Genomic DNA, 13,581 nt, shown 5'->3' with positions numbered 1-13,581 from the left:
TTTTTCGAGGCTGCTGCGCACTGAGCAGATGGCTTCAGTGATGCATCCACCAGCACACCCAAGTCTCTCTCAAGTCTGCTGTCTCCCAACAGACTTGAGAGAGACTTGGGTGTGCTGGTGGATGCATCACTGAAGCCATCTGCTCAGTGCGCAGCAGCCTCGAAAAAAGCCAACAGGATGCTTGGCATCATAAAGAAGGGCATTGTTATGCTATATATTTTTAATTCAATTTAAATTGATAAATGCCTAACTCAACTTAGGCATCCTAATGTTAGACACCGGTATATTACGCCAGGGTTTTCCTGGCCTAATTTACCAGCACCTAACACAGAAGCCTAGCGATGCCTAAGTCATAGCACGCTTATTCTCCACCCCCCCTAACCACACCCACTTTTCAGGGAAGCTCCTGTCACAGTGAAAACTACTGCTAAAACTCCCCAACATGCAGCACAGGGTCCTGTAAAACCCGGCATGGAGCCAGGGCAGCTGGCCCAGCCAAGAGAATGCAAGCAAAGGCAGGTCCCAGCACAGCTGAAGAGCCAGTTAGGGAAGGCTCTGAAAACACCTAAGTTCCCCTATCACTCCTTTCCCCAAGTCAGAGAGAAACCTGACACCAATTTGCAAAGGGGTGGAGTCAGACCCCGGAGTTTGCAAGCACAGAAGCCTCAAAGGCAAAGTCAGTTAGAGTGGAAAGGGGAGGACACAGCTGGCTTTGATTACGGAAGCCAAACCACCCACAGAGATTCCAGCTTTCATACCTTGCCTAAGCCCCAGCAGGACCGTGGTGCAGGAAGCCAGCTCATAAGGAGAGGCAGGACAACACTCGGGAGGTACAGTGACTGGCAGCTTAAACCCCAGGGAGAAGGGCTGGAAAATGATCCCCATGGAAATGCTGCAGAGGTTTTGGCAGACATGCAGGAAGGGGGATGGGATGCAGAAATGGAAAGCCAGAGTTCCCATGAGGGTGAATGGGAAATGTGTAGTGTCCCTGGGGATAGTATAAGTGAAGAGGACATGGACCTGGGAGGGTACTGTGTGTGAGAGTCCTCAGCTGATTGCATGAAGAAAGTTGTCCGTTGTTTTTTTTTCACACTGAAGCTAAAGCATTGTGGCAGGCAGAGCTGAGGCAGCCCGGCCTAATTAGGTGAGAAAAGCTTGTGTAAATACAGAAGGAGCTGAGATGTGAAAAGGCTGGCATAAGCCGAGTTCAGCTATAAAGATATAAAGGGGCTGTAGTTCAGAGAGACTGATAATTCCCAGAGGGGATATGAGACCAGGAGAGCACTGGACTAATGTAAAGTTTTGAGTTTGAATGATATTTTGTTGGATAAAGATGGGCAATCCAGTTCCTCAGTCAAAGCCCATATGACTCACCTGGACTGAGCTATACCAGAGTGCAGGAAGCACCTAAGGGAGTCTAAACCCAATTGTGAAGTTTTTTTTTCTATTTTGATTTGGGACATTAATAAACCTGATACTGTTTTCCAGAAATCCGGTATCCGGGTTTTCCTTCATACAACCATATAAAAAGGCGTTTCAGAATTCTTGCTTGTGGTCCGAGCCAGGCTTTCCCACCTACTCAGGGACAGGTCCGGCCTCAATATTTAATTCTAGGGGAGGAAATTCTTTTATTTTTGCTATGATAAGATATATAGTTGTAAAAGACCATGACCCTTTCTTTTTAATCATTTAATAATAATAATATTATACTACTTTAGTTTAATCTAGGTAGTATGTATGGTAATGGTATGGGAAGAAGCTATAATTTTTAATCTGGTTGATTTATGTTGCCTGGGGAAGCTGTTAATTGCTAGTCTAGATAAGTGCTTTCAAGTATTCGTGTAATTTATTGGGTTGGGGGAGGGAAAGGGGAAGGTTTTAGGGAGGGTTGGGCTCTGGATGTGCATGATTTATAAGATAAATTGCAATATGTCATATTTGTTTATTTACTTATTAGAGTATTCATTTAAAATTTTAAAATGTGTTTGAAATTATTTACATTAAATGTCAATGGGCTTAATCACCCTATAAAAAGAAAAAAACACTTACTTTCCTTAAAAACCAAAATGCGGACATATATTATATACAAGAGACCCATTTGTCCGATATAGAATCTAAAAAACTAGAAGGAGGCTGGATCAAACAATGTTTCTATGCTCCTGCTGTTGGGAAAAAGGTGGGGGTTGCCATATTAGTGAATAAAAAATGTAATGCGCATTTAAATTGATATCAGCTGATCCTATGGGAAGATGGGTACAGGTGATCATGAGTTTAGGTAATGACACTCTGACGCTTGTCAATATTTATGACCTAATTCGAATCAAATTGAATTTTTCAAAACACTCCAATATCTTATTTTACCTCTGGCCACTGATAATTTAATAGTGGTAGGAGATTTTAATGCTGTTATGGATCCTCTGTTCGATAAAAAACCTAGTAGACTGATAAAATCATAAGGATTGGATAATTTGATTCAAGTTTGTGGATTGAAAAACATATGGAGAATGCTACACTTTAATGCTCGGGAATTTTCTTTTTGTTCACATGTCCATAAATCATTTTCTAGGATTGATTACATTTTTGTTTCAGATAATCTTGTGCAACAGGTCAGGAAAGCTACCATTGATCCAATTATTTTATCAGATCATGGTGGAGTATGGATAGAATTTGAAATGATGGGACAAGATGGAATGAGACCGGTTTGGAGGTTCAATAATTCATTGCTTGGGGATACAAAATTTATAGAAGATTTTTACATAAAAATGGAGGAATATTTTCAATTAGATTCTTCAGATGAGATCTCAATGGAAACTTTATGGGATGCTTTTAAAGCTACTATGAGAGGGCATATAATTGCATATTCGGCTTATGTTAACTCTCAATCTAAAAAAGATTTCTCTCTGAATTAAAAGAAAAGATTAAACAATTATAAGCAAAATTGACAATAAAATGGGATCATGATACATTCCAGTCCCTCTTAAAAGCTAAATATAAATATAATGAGATCTCTTCTAAATGGGCTAGGAAAGAATTATTTTCTCAACAGGCTTTGTATTATGGAAACTCGAATAAAGCGGGAAGATTACTAGCTAATTATTTAAAAGGGAAAAAAAGGAAAGGAAAGTAAAGATTGCAGATTGTGGCTATTGCAGATGAAAATGGGAATACTCATTCTCAAATTGATAATATATTAAAGCAGTTTATGAAATATTATAAGTCTTTGTATTCTTCCAAGCTTTATTCAAATAAAGAACTTAATGGTTTAGAGTTTTTGAATTTATTAAAGGGTCCTAAAGTTCCCGAGCATATACAAGGATCTCTTGATGCTCCTATTACATTGAAGGAGATCCGGACAGCATTGGAGTCTCTTAGAGTTGGATCCGCTCCAGGAGGGAATGGATACACTGTGGAGTTTTATAAATCATTTCAAAATAAATTACTGCCTTACTTATTAAATTTATATCAGATTCAACTGAATAAAGGCTGCATTTCAGGTACTATGGCAGAATCTATGACTATAGTTTTGCCGAATCAAATAAAGATCCTATATTGGTTTCAAACTACAGGCCAATATCTTTGATAAACGTTGATGGAAAACTATTGGCTAAGTTATTGGCTCTACGATTGGCTAAGGCTCTCCCTTATATTATAGGTATGCACCAAATCGGATTTGTTGCTCATAGATATTCCTCAAATAATACTAGATTGGCTCTTCATATGTTAACTTTGACAAAATCCATGGAGGATCCAGCCTTCTCTGTATCTTTAGATGCGGAGAAGGCTTTTGATCATGTAGAATGGACCTTTATGTACCAAGCAATGGATTGGTTTGGGGTGGGTTCTGGATTTATACAAATGATCAAAGCTTTATATAACTCCCCTTTGGCTGGATTGTATATAAATAATTCTTTTTCAGACAGTTTTCGTCTGGAGAGGAGAGTTAGGCAGGGAAGTCCCTTATCTCCTCTCTTGTTTGATATTGTATTGAAACCCTTATTATTGGCTATTCAACAAGCAGAGGAGATTCAAGGTATTCCTACATAATCAAGTCATTGTCCTGACCTCCTCCCCCTATTTCATAAAGATTTTTTTTTAAATTTTTTTAATATTTAAATTCAACTTTTATTTAAAAAATTTTTATTTTCTGATTTTTATCTTCTTAATATTGTAAACTGACCAGATACATGTGATGGTTGGTATATCAAAATACTAATAAACTTGAAACTTGATTAGTGGGTCCTGGAGCTGATGCGGGACGGATATGCTCTGGAGTTTGCCCGCTTCCTGCCAGATCATTTTCTAGCGTCTTCGTGTCAAGCGGCATGGAAGACACATTCCTTTCGCCACACTCTTCAACACTTGCTAAATCTCAAAGCGGTAGTTCCATAACCCCCTCATGAGTGTGGCACCAGCAGGTACTCAATTTACTTTGTGGTGCCCAAGGAGGGGACCTTTCGGCCCATCTTAGATTTAAAAGGGGTTAATAGGGCTCTCAAAATTCCATCTTTTCGCATGGAGACACTGCAGTCTGTCATTCTGGCGGTTCATCCGGGGACTATCTAACTTCTCTCGCTCTGATGGAGGCCTACTTGCATGTTCCAATTCAGTCCTCCCATCAGCACTTCCTTCGCTTTGCGATCTTGTTCTGTGCACTTCCTTTTGGTCTAGCCACAGCTCCATGGACGTTCACCAAGGTTATGGTGGTCGTCGCTTTGTGGACAGAGGGCATTCTGGTGCATCCCTACCTGGACAACTGGTTGATTCAAAGTCGTCTCAGGAGAGCACCCGGGTCACAGATCGGGTGGTGGAGTTTCTGCAGTCGCTGGGATGGGTTTTCAACCTTTCCAAGAGTCGGTTGGCTCCATCTCAGCGTCTGGAGTACCTTGGGGTTCTGTTCGACACCTCCTTGGGCCCAGGTAAGCAACTTGCAATTTCAGATTTGCCTGCTTAGGCGTCTAGTTGTCCTCGGGCATAGGCGTCTAGTTGTCCTCGGGCACAGGATTTCCTCCAAGTCATAGGGTCAATGGCGGCTTCCCTCAATGTCGTGAGGTGGGCTTGGGCCCACATGCGTCCTCTTCAGTATGCTCTGCTTCAGAGGTGGTCACCCCAGAGGCATAGTCTGGATCTCCCTGTTCCTCTGAGGGGCTTGGCGCACTGCAGTCTTCGTTGGTGGTTCCAGACCTCCCATCTTGTTCAAGGGACAAGTTTGGGTCAGCCACAGTGGATGGTGCTTCTCACGAATGCCAGTTTCCTCGGTTGGGGAGCTCAATGTCTAAGTCACTCAGCTCAGGGTACCTGGTCCATGGAGGAGACATCCTGGTCGATCAGTGTTCTGGAGACCAGAGCCATCCATCTGGCACTATTAGCCTTCCGCTCCTTCTTGACGGGTAAGTCAGTCAAGGTTCTGTTGGACAATGCCATGGCGATGGCTTTTGTCAATCATCATGGGGGTACGAAGAGCACTCAGGTGGTACAGGAGGCGGCTCTGCTCATGGTCTGGGCAGAGTCTCATCTTCAGTACATCTCGGCCTCCCACATAGCCGAAGTGGAGAATGTTCAAGCGGACTTCCTCAGTCGTCACGTGCTAGATCCCGGAGAGTGGTGTCTAAGTCTTGTGGCCTTTCAGTTGATAGTGCAGTCTTCGGGTCAACCCCTCATGGACCTGATGACCACAAGTTTCAATGCCAAAACACCCCGCTTCTTCAGTCATCGCAGAGATGGTCATGCTGAGGGTCTGAATGCTCTGGTTCAACCAAGGCCAACAGGGGGGCTGTTATATGTGTTCCCTCCGTGGCCATTAGTGGGCAGAGTTCTACTCTGCATTGTTCATCATCCGGTTCTGGTGGCTCCGGATTGGCTCAGACGTCTGTGGTATGCGGATCTAGTGTGGCATCTGGTGTCAGATCTTCTTCCTCTGCCTCTTTCGCCCAATCTTTTTTCTATGTTTCTATTATCTTCTGACTTAGGGCCCCATTCCCATGTTTGATCTGGGTCCCTTTTGTCTTACGGCTTGGCTGTTGAAAGGAAACGCCTAGGTAAGAAGGGGGTATTCAGATAAAGTGATCTCTACCCTCTTGGGGCCCCAGAGACTTTCCACATCTCGGGCTTATGTGCGAGTTTGGTGGATCTTTGAGGACTGGTGCTTCCCTGCCTCACATCTTAGAGTTCTTGCAGGATGGCCTGGACAGGGGCCTGGCTTGATCTACTCTCTGGGTTCAGCTGGCGGCCTTGTCAGCCTTTCGTGGATTGTTAAGGGGTCAGCATCTGACTGCCATTCCTGATGTCGTTCACTTCATGCAGGCGGTCAAATTGCTCAAGTCTCCAGTGTGACCATCTGTTCCCTCTTGGGATTTGAATCTGGTCCTGTCTGGGCTGGTGCGCCCCCCTTTTGAGCTTTTGGGTGCCTGCTCGTTGAAGTACCTTACCCTTAAGGTGGTCTTCTCTGTGGCTATTACTTCTGCTAGGCGTGTTTCGGAGCTGCAGGCTTTCTCTGGTAGGTCTCCCTTCCTGGAGTTTTCTAGGCAGCGGGTCGTTTTGCAGCCTGTTCCTTTCTGCTAAAGGTAGTTTCTCTTTTTCATATCAATCAGTCAGTGGTCCTCCCGGTGTTGGGTAGTCAGGAGGGATCTTCAGAGCAGAAACAGTTGTGCAAGCTAGATGTCTGTCGGGTTCTTACTCTTAAGTGCAGAGGACCCAGGAGTTCAGGAAATCAGATCCTTCTAATGGGTCCTCGTAAGGGGGATGGTGCTTCCAAGGCTACCATTGTGCACTGGATCAAAGAGACTATTGCTTCTGCATACCTTCCTCAGAAGTAGCCTGTTCTGGTATTTCTCAAGGCTCATTCCACTCAGGGTCAGGCGGCTTCTTGGGCTGAGTCTTCGCTAGTGCTTCCAGTGGATATTTATAAGTCTTCCTTGCATTCCTTTGTCAGACATGTGAATGTTCAGGCGTGTCAGGACGCGGTATTCGGTGAGCATGTTCTGGTGTCGGCTCTTCGGGGGCCCCACCCATGATGGGGACTGCTTTTGTGCATCCCGCTTGTAAGATGCATATGCCAGTCTGAAGAGTTGCTAAAGAAGGAGAAATTAGGTTCTTACCTGCTAATTTACTTTCTTTTAGCCTCTCCAGACTGGCATAGGACCCCACCCTGTCTATTGTCATGTTGTTCTTGTTGATGTTGCGTGTGCAGATTTTTTTTTTTCTGCGGGTTCTAGTATTTTTCTAGGGCCGGGGAGAATTGAAGAACAGCAGCTGTGGCTCGGCTGATGTAGCGGGCGAGCTGTGGGGACTTTTTCTTGCTGGGATCTCTCCTTTGCATTTTCCAACAGCATTCAGGTATACTAGTTGTTACTCCTGTTCGGAGTCTTGTTTATTTCTGTTTCATGTTCTTAGTTCTGCTTGGCTATTCAGCAGACTGATAGGAATAGGGAGATACACCTATTATGTATTATTCTAGAGTTTTGTTTCAGTCTCCACCTGCTGGTCATGATGAGATATAACCCGCTTGTAAGATGCCTATGCTGGTCTAGAGAGGCTAAAAGAAAGTAAATTAGCAGGTAAGAACCTAATTTCTACTTTTATTTCTTGCATATTGTTGTCATTGGTACAAGCATAATCTGCCTATGTGTTAATCTAGGTCTGACTCTGCAAAAACATGTTGTTGTCCTGAATCTAGATATGTCCTCTTCCCAAGGGTTAAAGTCTTTTCCTCCTGTTTGCAGCCAGTGCCTCCTCACATCTCTCGGATCACCTATCAGAGCGAGGAACAGTTCATAGTGTCTCTACTGTGCTGCTCATCATCAGTATAGTGTAAGTGTCTTGGCCTGTTTTGACTTTTCTTCTGAGCATGGCATTAAGCAGCTCACCACATATTATATCTTCCCATGCTATTTAACCTTTCATTATACTGTACTGTTCACCATCAACATAACATTAACACTCTCTTTTGTATATTACTGTCCTGTTCTTCATCAATACAGTGTGTCTTCTTGTATGATTCCTATTAATTTGAGTTCCCACACCTCTCCTACAGAGGATAATTTTATAATTGGGTGCCAAGGTGTGAAGTTACAGAGACATAAGTTGCACGTAGTTTAAAACGCCAACACAAAGTTACACCTGCTTTGAGATAGGTGTAACTTTTCTGCCTAACTCTGTATAAATATGAACTGATTTTACAATATATATGCATATCTTGCAGTTCCACCCTCAGGAATACTTATGTGTATACCACATGAAAATTTGAGCTGCGTTGGTAGAATATCCTTTTATTTGCATATATGTACTTCTGGGCAATTTTTTAAGCTCTTGTTTCTATTCATAAAACATTGTTCTTCCTCCAAAAAAGCTTATAAACTTACCCCCATAGTTATCTGAGACGTTCCCTCTTCTTCTATAGTGAGAGGAAAATAAATCTCATCCCACCATTCCTCCTGCAGTGAGCATGCACTGTCCTCTCCCCAGCCTTTTCTTGAAAGGAGCTGAGACCCAGATCTCCACAAGAGGGATCTGAGACCATCACATACCTTCCCAATGACTATCTGGTTTCCCTGTGCCAGTGGTTTTCAATGCCAGACCTGCGAGCCAATGGCGGCTTGTGGAGATCACCTGGGTGGCCCATGCACCTATCCAGAGTCCCCACCCCACACCCCTGGCGAGATGTGGAGCTTGCTCACCTCATTCCCAGCAACACTGCTCTTATTCTTCGGGTTGTTGGCAGTGTGAGTAAAGTAAACATGCTGCCATCGGCGGCCTGGAAGCTTTCTCTCTGCTACTGCTTACTGTCCCTGCATGGGTAGGAAGCAGCAGCAGAAAGAAAGCTTCCAGGCTGCCACTACCTGCGACCTGGAAAGTAAAAGCAGCACTGCTGGGAATGATAACAGTGAGGCAGGGACAGGAATCGCATGAAAAGGGTAATAGATGCCAGACAATAGTAGGCAAGGGAAGGTGGGGAGAGAAATATGGGGAGGATAAGAGAGAGATGCTGGACTGTGCAGATGGGGAGAAATGGGAAAGAAAGATGCCAGACCTCCAGGGAAAGAAAGGGAAGGGAGAAGAATAGAGATTCCAGACCATGGGGGGGAAGAGAGAGAGAGCGAGAGAGCCAGTCAAGAGGATGAAAGGGAAGGAGGAGAGAGAGATACAGGGAGGGTAATAGATGCTAGACTGCAGGGATGGGGAAGAAAGGGAAAGAAAGATGCTAGCCTTCTAGGGGAAGAAAAGAAAGAGAAGGTGCAGATAAAGATACCAGACCATACGAGGGGGGGAGGGAAGGAGAGAGAGATGCCAGACAAGGAGATGAAAGAGGAGGGAAGAGAAGTACCAGTTTACAGAAAGGGAGGAAGGGAAGGAGAGAGATGGCAAACCAGTGGATGGGGGAGGGGGAAGGAAGGAGAGAGAATGCCAGACAAGGGAAGGAAAAGGGAGAGATTTCAGACTAAGGTAGGGGAGGTGGAAGGAAAACAGAGAGATGCCAAACCTCAAGGGGAGGAGGAGGGGATAGAGATACTAGACTGTGGGAAGGAGAGAAGAAAGATCTCAGACCATAGGAGGGGGAAAGAGGAAAGACAGATGTCAGACCATGGGAGAGGAAAAGAGAGGAAGGAGATGGTGCACAGAGATGGTGAGGGGTGGGGAAGGGGAGAAATATGGAAGAAATGCTGTTTATGGATAGATTGGCATAGGGGAGAAGATGGCACACATGGATGGAGGGAAAAGGCAGAGAGAGGAGAGAGTGCACATGGAAAAGTATATATATTTAAGAAGGAAGCAGAGAAAGGAAGAAAGTTGAATGTTAAAAGTTAATGGATTTAGGACAGAAAGTGAAGGAGAGAAAAACAGCAAATGGATAAGAAGGCCCTTGAAAGCAGGGATGTCCATAGGATTTTTCTTAAGAACGCAAACAGGATATTGCCAATTTGGGAGAAAAATCAAAGATGGCGTCGGAAGTGGATGCCTGAGAGGAGGCTTCGCTATTGAGCCGTGATGATTCTGCTGAGGAGTCTTCCCCTACCTGAGGATATGGGAAGAGAAAGGGAGCGACCTGCATTGTCCCTCTGGCGGCGGCAACCCAGCAGCGGATAAGTCAGGCAATGATAGCGGAAACGTTTTCCTGATCGGGCAAATCTGTACAACCTACTTCAGGGGAGAGCCTGTTTTTTTCAGGCAAACCCGTGCATGCAGAGAGGGCTTCATTGAACCCTGAGCAGCGGATGATACCGCTCCAATCCAGAAGTACACCGGTGGAGGGAGAGCTGGAAGTGTTATTCCTCAGAGTGGAATTCTCACTTTCCAGCTTTGGAGGGAGCCCAGCTCGAGCCCTGTTGGTAGAGGGAGAGCAGGGAGAAGATCAGCAGCCCCACACAGGGTCTGAGGTGAGAGGTACTTCGAGAGAGACTATCATACAATTTGGAGTGTTGGAGAAACCCGCAAAAGTCGACATGGAGGCAATATGGCAAGCTATATCGGTTATGGATGCTAATCTTAAGCTATCTTTTTCTACGTTATCTACTAACTATGGAACTGTCTTTTCCAAAGTTGAGCAACAGGGTGTAGATATTACTCAAATAAAAGAAAAATTAGTGAAACAGGAGACAAAACTATCCGAAATGAAACAAAAAGAACTTATACGATTAGAAAAATGAAGAGCTTTGAAAACCAGTTGAGGAAGAATAATTTGAGACTTGAATTTTCCTAAATGTCCTGTGATCTCCCATATTGAGATGGTTAGAAAATATCTTAAGGAAATATTATGTATTCCACCTGATAATTTACCTCCTATAGTTAGAGTTAATTACCTACAGCAGGGCTGCCCAAGTCCGGTCCTCGAGATCTACTGGCAGGCCAGGTTTTCAGGATATCAACAATGAACATGCATGAGAGAGATTTGCATACCAAAAAGGCAATGCAGGCAAATCTCTCTCATGCATATTCATTGTCGATATCCTGAAAACCTGGCCTGCCAGTAGATCTTGAGGACCGGACTTAGGCAGCCCTGATCTACAGCTAAAAAGTTCTGGGGATGCTTCTACCCCTAATGAGATTCAAGGAGATAAAGGGGGGATTTGGATTTGACAACCTTCTTAGGGAGTTCACTAGAGGTGGTAACTGAAAGGAGAACCCTGTGACCGTGAATATATTCTGCGTTTGTATTTTCATCATTTAAATGATCCGTTTTTGGGGGCCAAAATTTGTATATTTCCTGATATGGCTCAATAGTCCTAGAGGCGGAGAAAGGAGTTCTTGGCATTACGGCCAAGAATCCTTGACTTGAGTGGAACTTTTCTATTAAAATTTCCTGTAAAATGTTTTATTACCTATCAAACTAACTATTTTTTGAACCCAAACAACTATTAGAGTTTATTGAATCAAGAGAAGAAGGAGCATCTGTAGCAAATAATGTATAGCTTGCTCTACCGGCTGTAGGTAATGCAGAATATTGCCGCTTTCTTATTGTTGTATGATATTTCATTTGAATTTTTATTTCCTGTTGATTTTCTCAAAATATTGTGGACTAAATAAGTTGCTTTTCTTGTTTCCAGGTTTTTCTATTATGTTTAATTGATCTATTCAAGTTGTAATTATTCTGCTTGATTGTAATAAGAAAGTTGTTATACATAAAGGCCCTGATTCTCCAAAAGTGCGTCCCGATTTTAGGCAGCTGTAGACGTCCTACAGCTGTCTAATCAGCCAATCGGGATGCACGTTTTTAAAAAAAAAAATGCTCCCCAGGCAGGCCGCCCGGGAGAGGCGTCCTATTCAGAATCGGCCTATACTAAACACCGATTCTGTAACCGGCGTCTTTAGAGAATCGGATTAAATTAGACGCGGCCGCTATACTTATGGCAGCAAGGGATCTCCCTGCTGCAATATGTATAGCAGCCGCCGTTGTTGCGGCCGCCTGTCCCATCACCGACAGGAGAATGCCTAACTCCTCCTGTCGGAACCCCGAGCCCCCTCCCCCCCAAACTCGTAATCGCCGACAGGAGGATGCCCAACTCCTCCTGTTGGAACCCCGTACCCCCCTCCCCCCCAAACTCGTAATCGCCAACAGGAGGATGCCCAACTCCTCCTGTCGGAACCCCCTCCCCCCCCAAACTCGTAATCGCCGACAGGAGGATGCCCAACTCCTCCTGTCGGAACCCCGGAACCCCCTCCCCCCCAAATTCGTAATTGCCGACAGGAGGATGCCCAACTCCTCCTGCCGGAAAGCCCAACGACCCCCCGCCCCAACTAATCTCCCTCCCCCAACTAACCTTTCAATGTTGGTCAGCTGGACGGGTCTTGTTGCTGTCCAGCCGACGGGTCTGCCTCGTGGAAATGAGACGGCACGCCCCTTCCCGGCCCATCCCCGCTAAATCTAAGGCCTGATTGGCCCAGGCTAGGCACCTTGGCCAATCAGGCCTTAGGATTAGTGGGGATGGGTGGACCCGCTATGCCTAAGGCCTGATTGGTCCAGGCTTCTACAGCCTGGGCCAATCAGGCCTTAGATTTAGCGGGGAAGGGGCGTGCCGTCTCATTTCCACGAGGCAGACCCGTCGGCTGGATGGCAGCAAGACCCGTCCAGCTGACCAACATTGAAAGGTTAGTTGGGGAAGGGAGATTAGTTGGGGCGGGGGGGTCGTTGGGCTTTCCGGCAGGAGGAGTTGGGCATCCTCCTGTCGGCGATTACGAGTTTGGGGGGGGAGGGGGTTCCGGGGTTCCGACAGGAGGAGTTGGGCATCCTCCTGTCGCCGATTACGAGTTTGGGGGGGAGGGGGTTCCGGGGTTCGGGGTTCCGACAGGAGGAGTTAGGCATCCTCCTGTCGGTGATGGGACAGGCGACCGCGGCCGCTATACTTTATTGCAGCAGGGAGATCCCTTGCCGCGATCAGTATAGCGGCCGCGTCTACTTACAATGTAGACCAGCATTTTGCTGGCCTACATTTTAAGCGTCTCTTCCTCTACTAGGGAGACGCGTAGGGCCGCCTAAGTTCGCCTAAGGCCTGTAGGCAAGCTTAGGCATCTTGCGGGTCTCCCTAGGCTCCCGGAGGCGCCTTCAGGCCTGCCTGGGGAGCATTTTTTTTTTTTAAAACGTGCATCCCGATTGGCTGATTAGACAGCTGTAGGACGTCTACAGCTGCCTAAAATCGGGACGCACTTTTGGAGAATCAGGGCCAAAAAGTTTAAATAAAAAAAGCACATAAACAGAAGGTAGTGCAACCAGAGACTGGGAAAAGATGATTAGAAAAATAGAATCACCAGACAACAAAGGTAGGAAAAATGATTTTATTTTCAATTTAGTGATTAAAATATGTCAGTTTTGAAAATTTACATCAACTGTCTATATTTTGCACTGTTCAGGAAGAAATGCATTTCTTTCTATTTTTCTGTTGTTCTGCATGCAGACTGCCATCTTAGGGTTTTGTTTGTGTATGTTAGGACTTTTGGTTTGTGGTCCTATAAAATGTTTATCTGTGTTCTGCACATGTGACCAAGGCCAGGTGTCTTGGTAGTAATGAATATCATGAAACATTATTGGTCGGCTATTCTTCAGCCCTTTTGGACCCAAAAGGGCCTTCATTTAAAAATTAGCAGTGCTCTATG

The 13,581-nt window shown here is 45.0% G+C and overlaps 1 protein-coding gene across 6 annotated transcripts in view; it reads left to right on the top strand.

Annotated features, from left to right (window-relative positions):
- The window catches only part of GRAMD1A (GRAM domain containing 1A), a 275,350-nt gene that overhangs the window by 230,634 nt on the left and 31,135 nt on the right, over positions 1-13,581 (top strand). For all 6 annotated transcript variants that reach the window (XM_033914365.1, XM_033914366.1, XM_033914364.1 and 3 more), the window contains one exon: positions 7,719-7,806. In XM_033914365.1, the coding sequence (XP_033770256.1) occupies positions 7,719-7,806 (88 nt within the window). The remainder of the gene's footprint in view (positions 1-7,718; positions 7,807-13,581) is intronic.

This window comes from Geotrypetes seraphini, chromosome 11 (genome assembly GCF_902459505.1).
Source record: "Geotrypetes seraphini chromosome 11, aGeoSer1.1, whole genome shotgun sequence".
NCBI lineage: Eukaryota > Metazoa > Chordata > Amphibia > Gymnophiona > Dermophiidae > Geotrypetes > Geotrypetes seraphini.
This window is presented reverse-complemented; position numbering and strand designations above follow the sequence as displayed.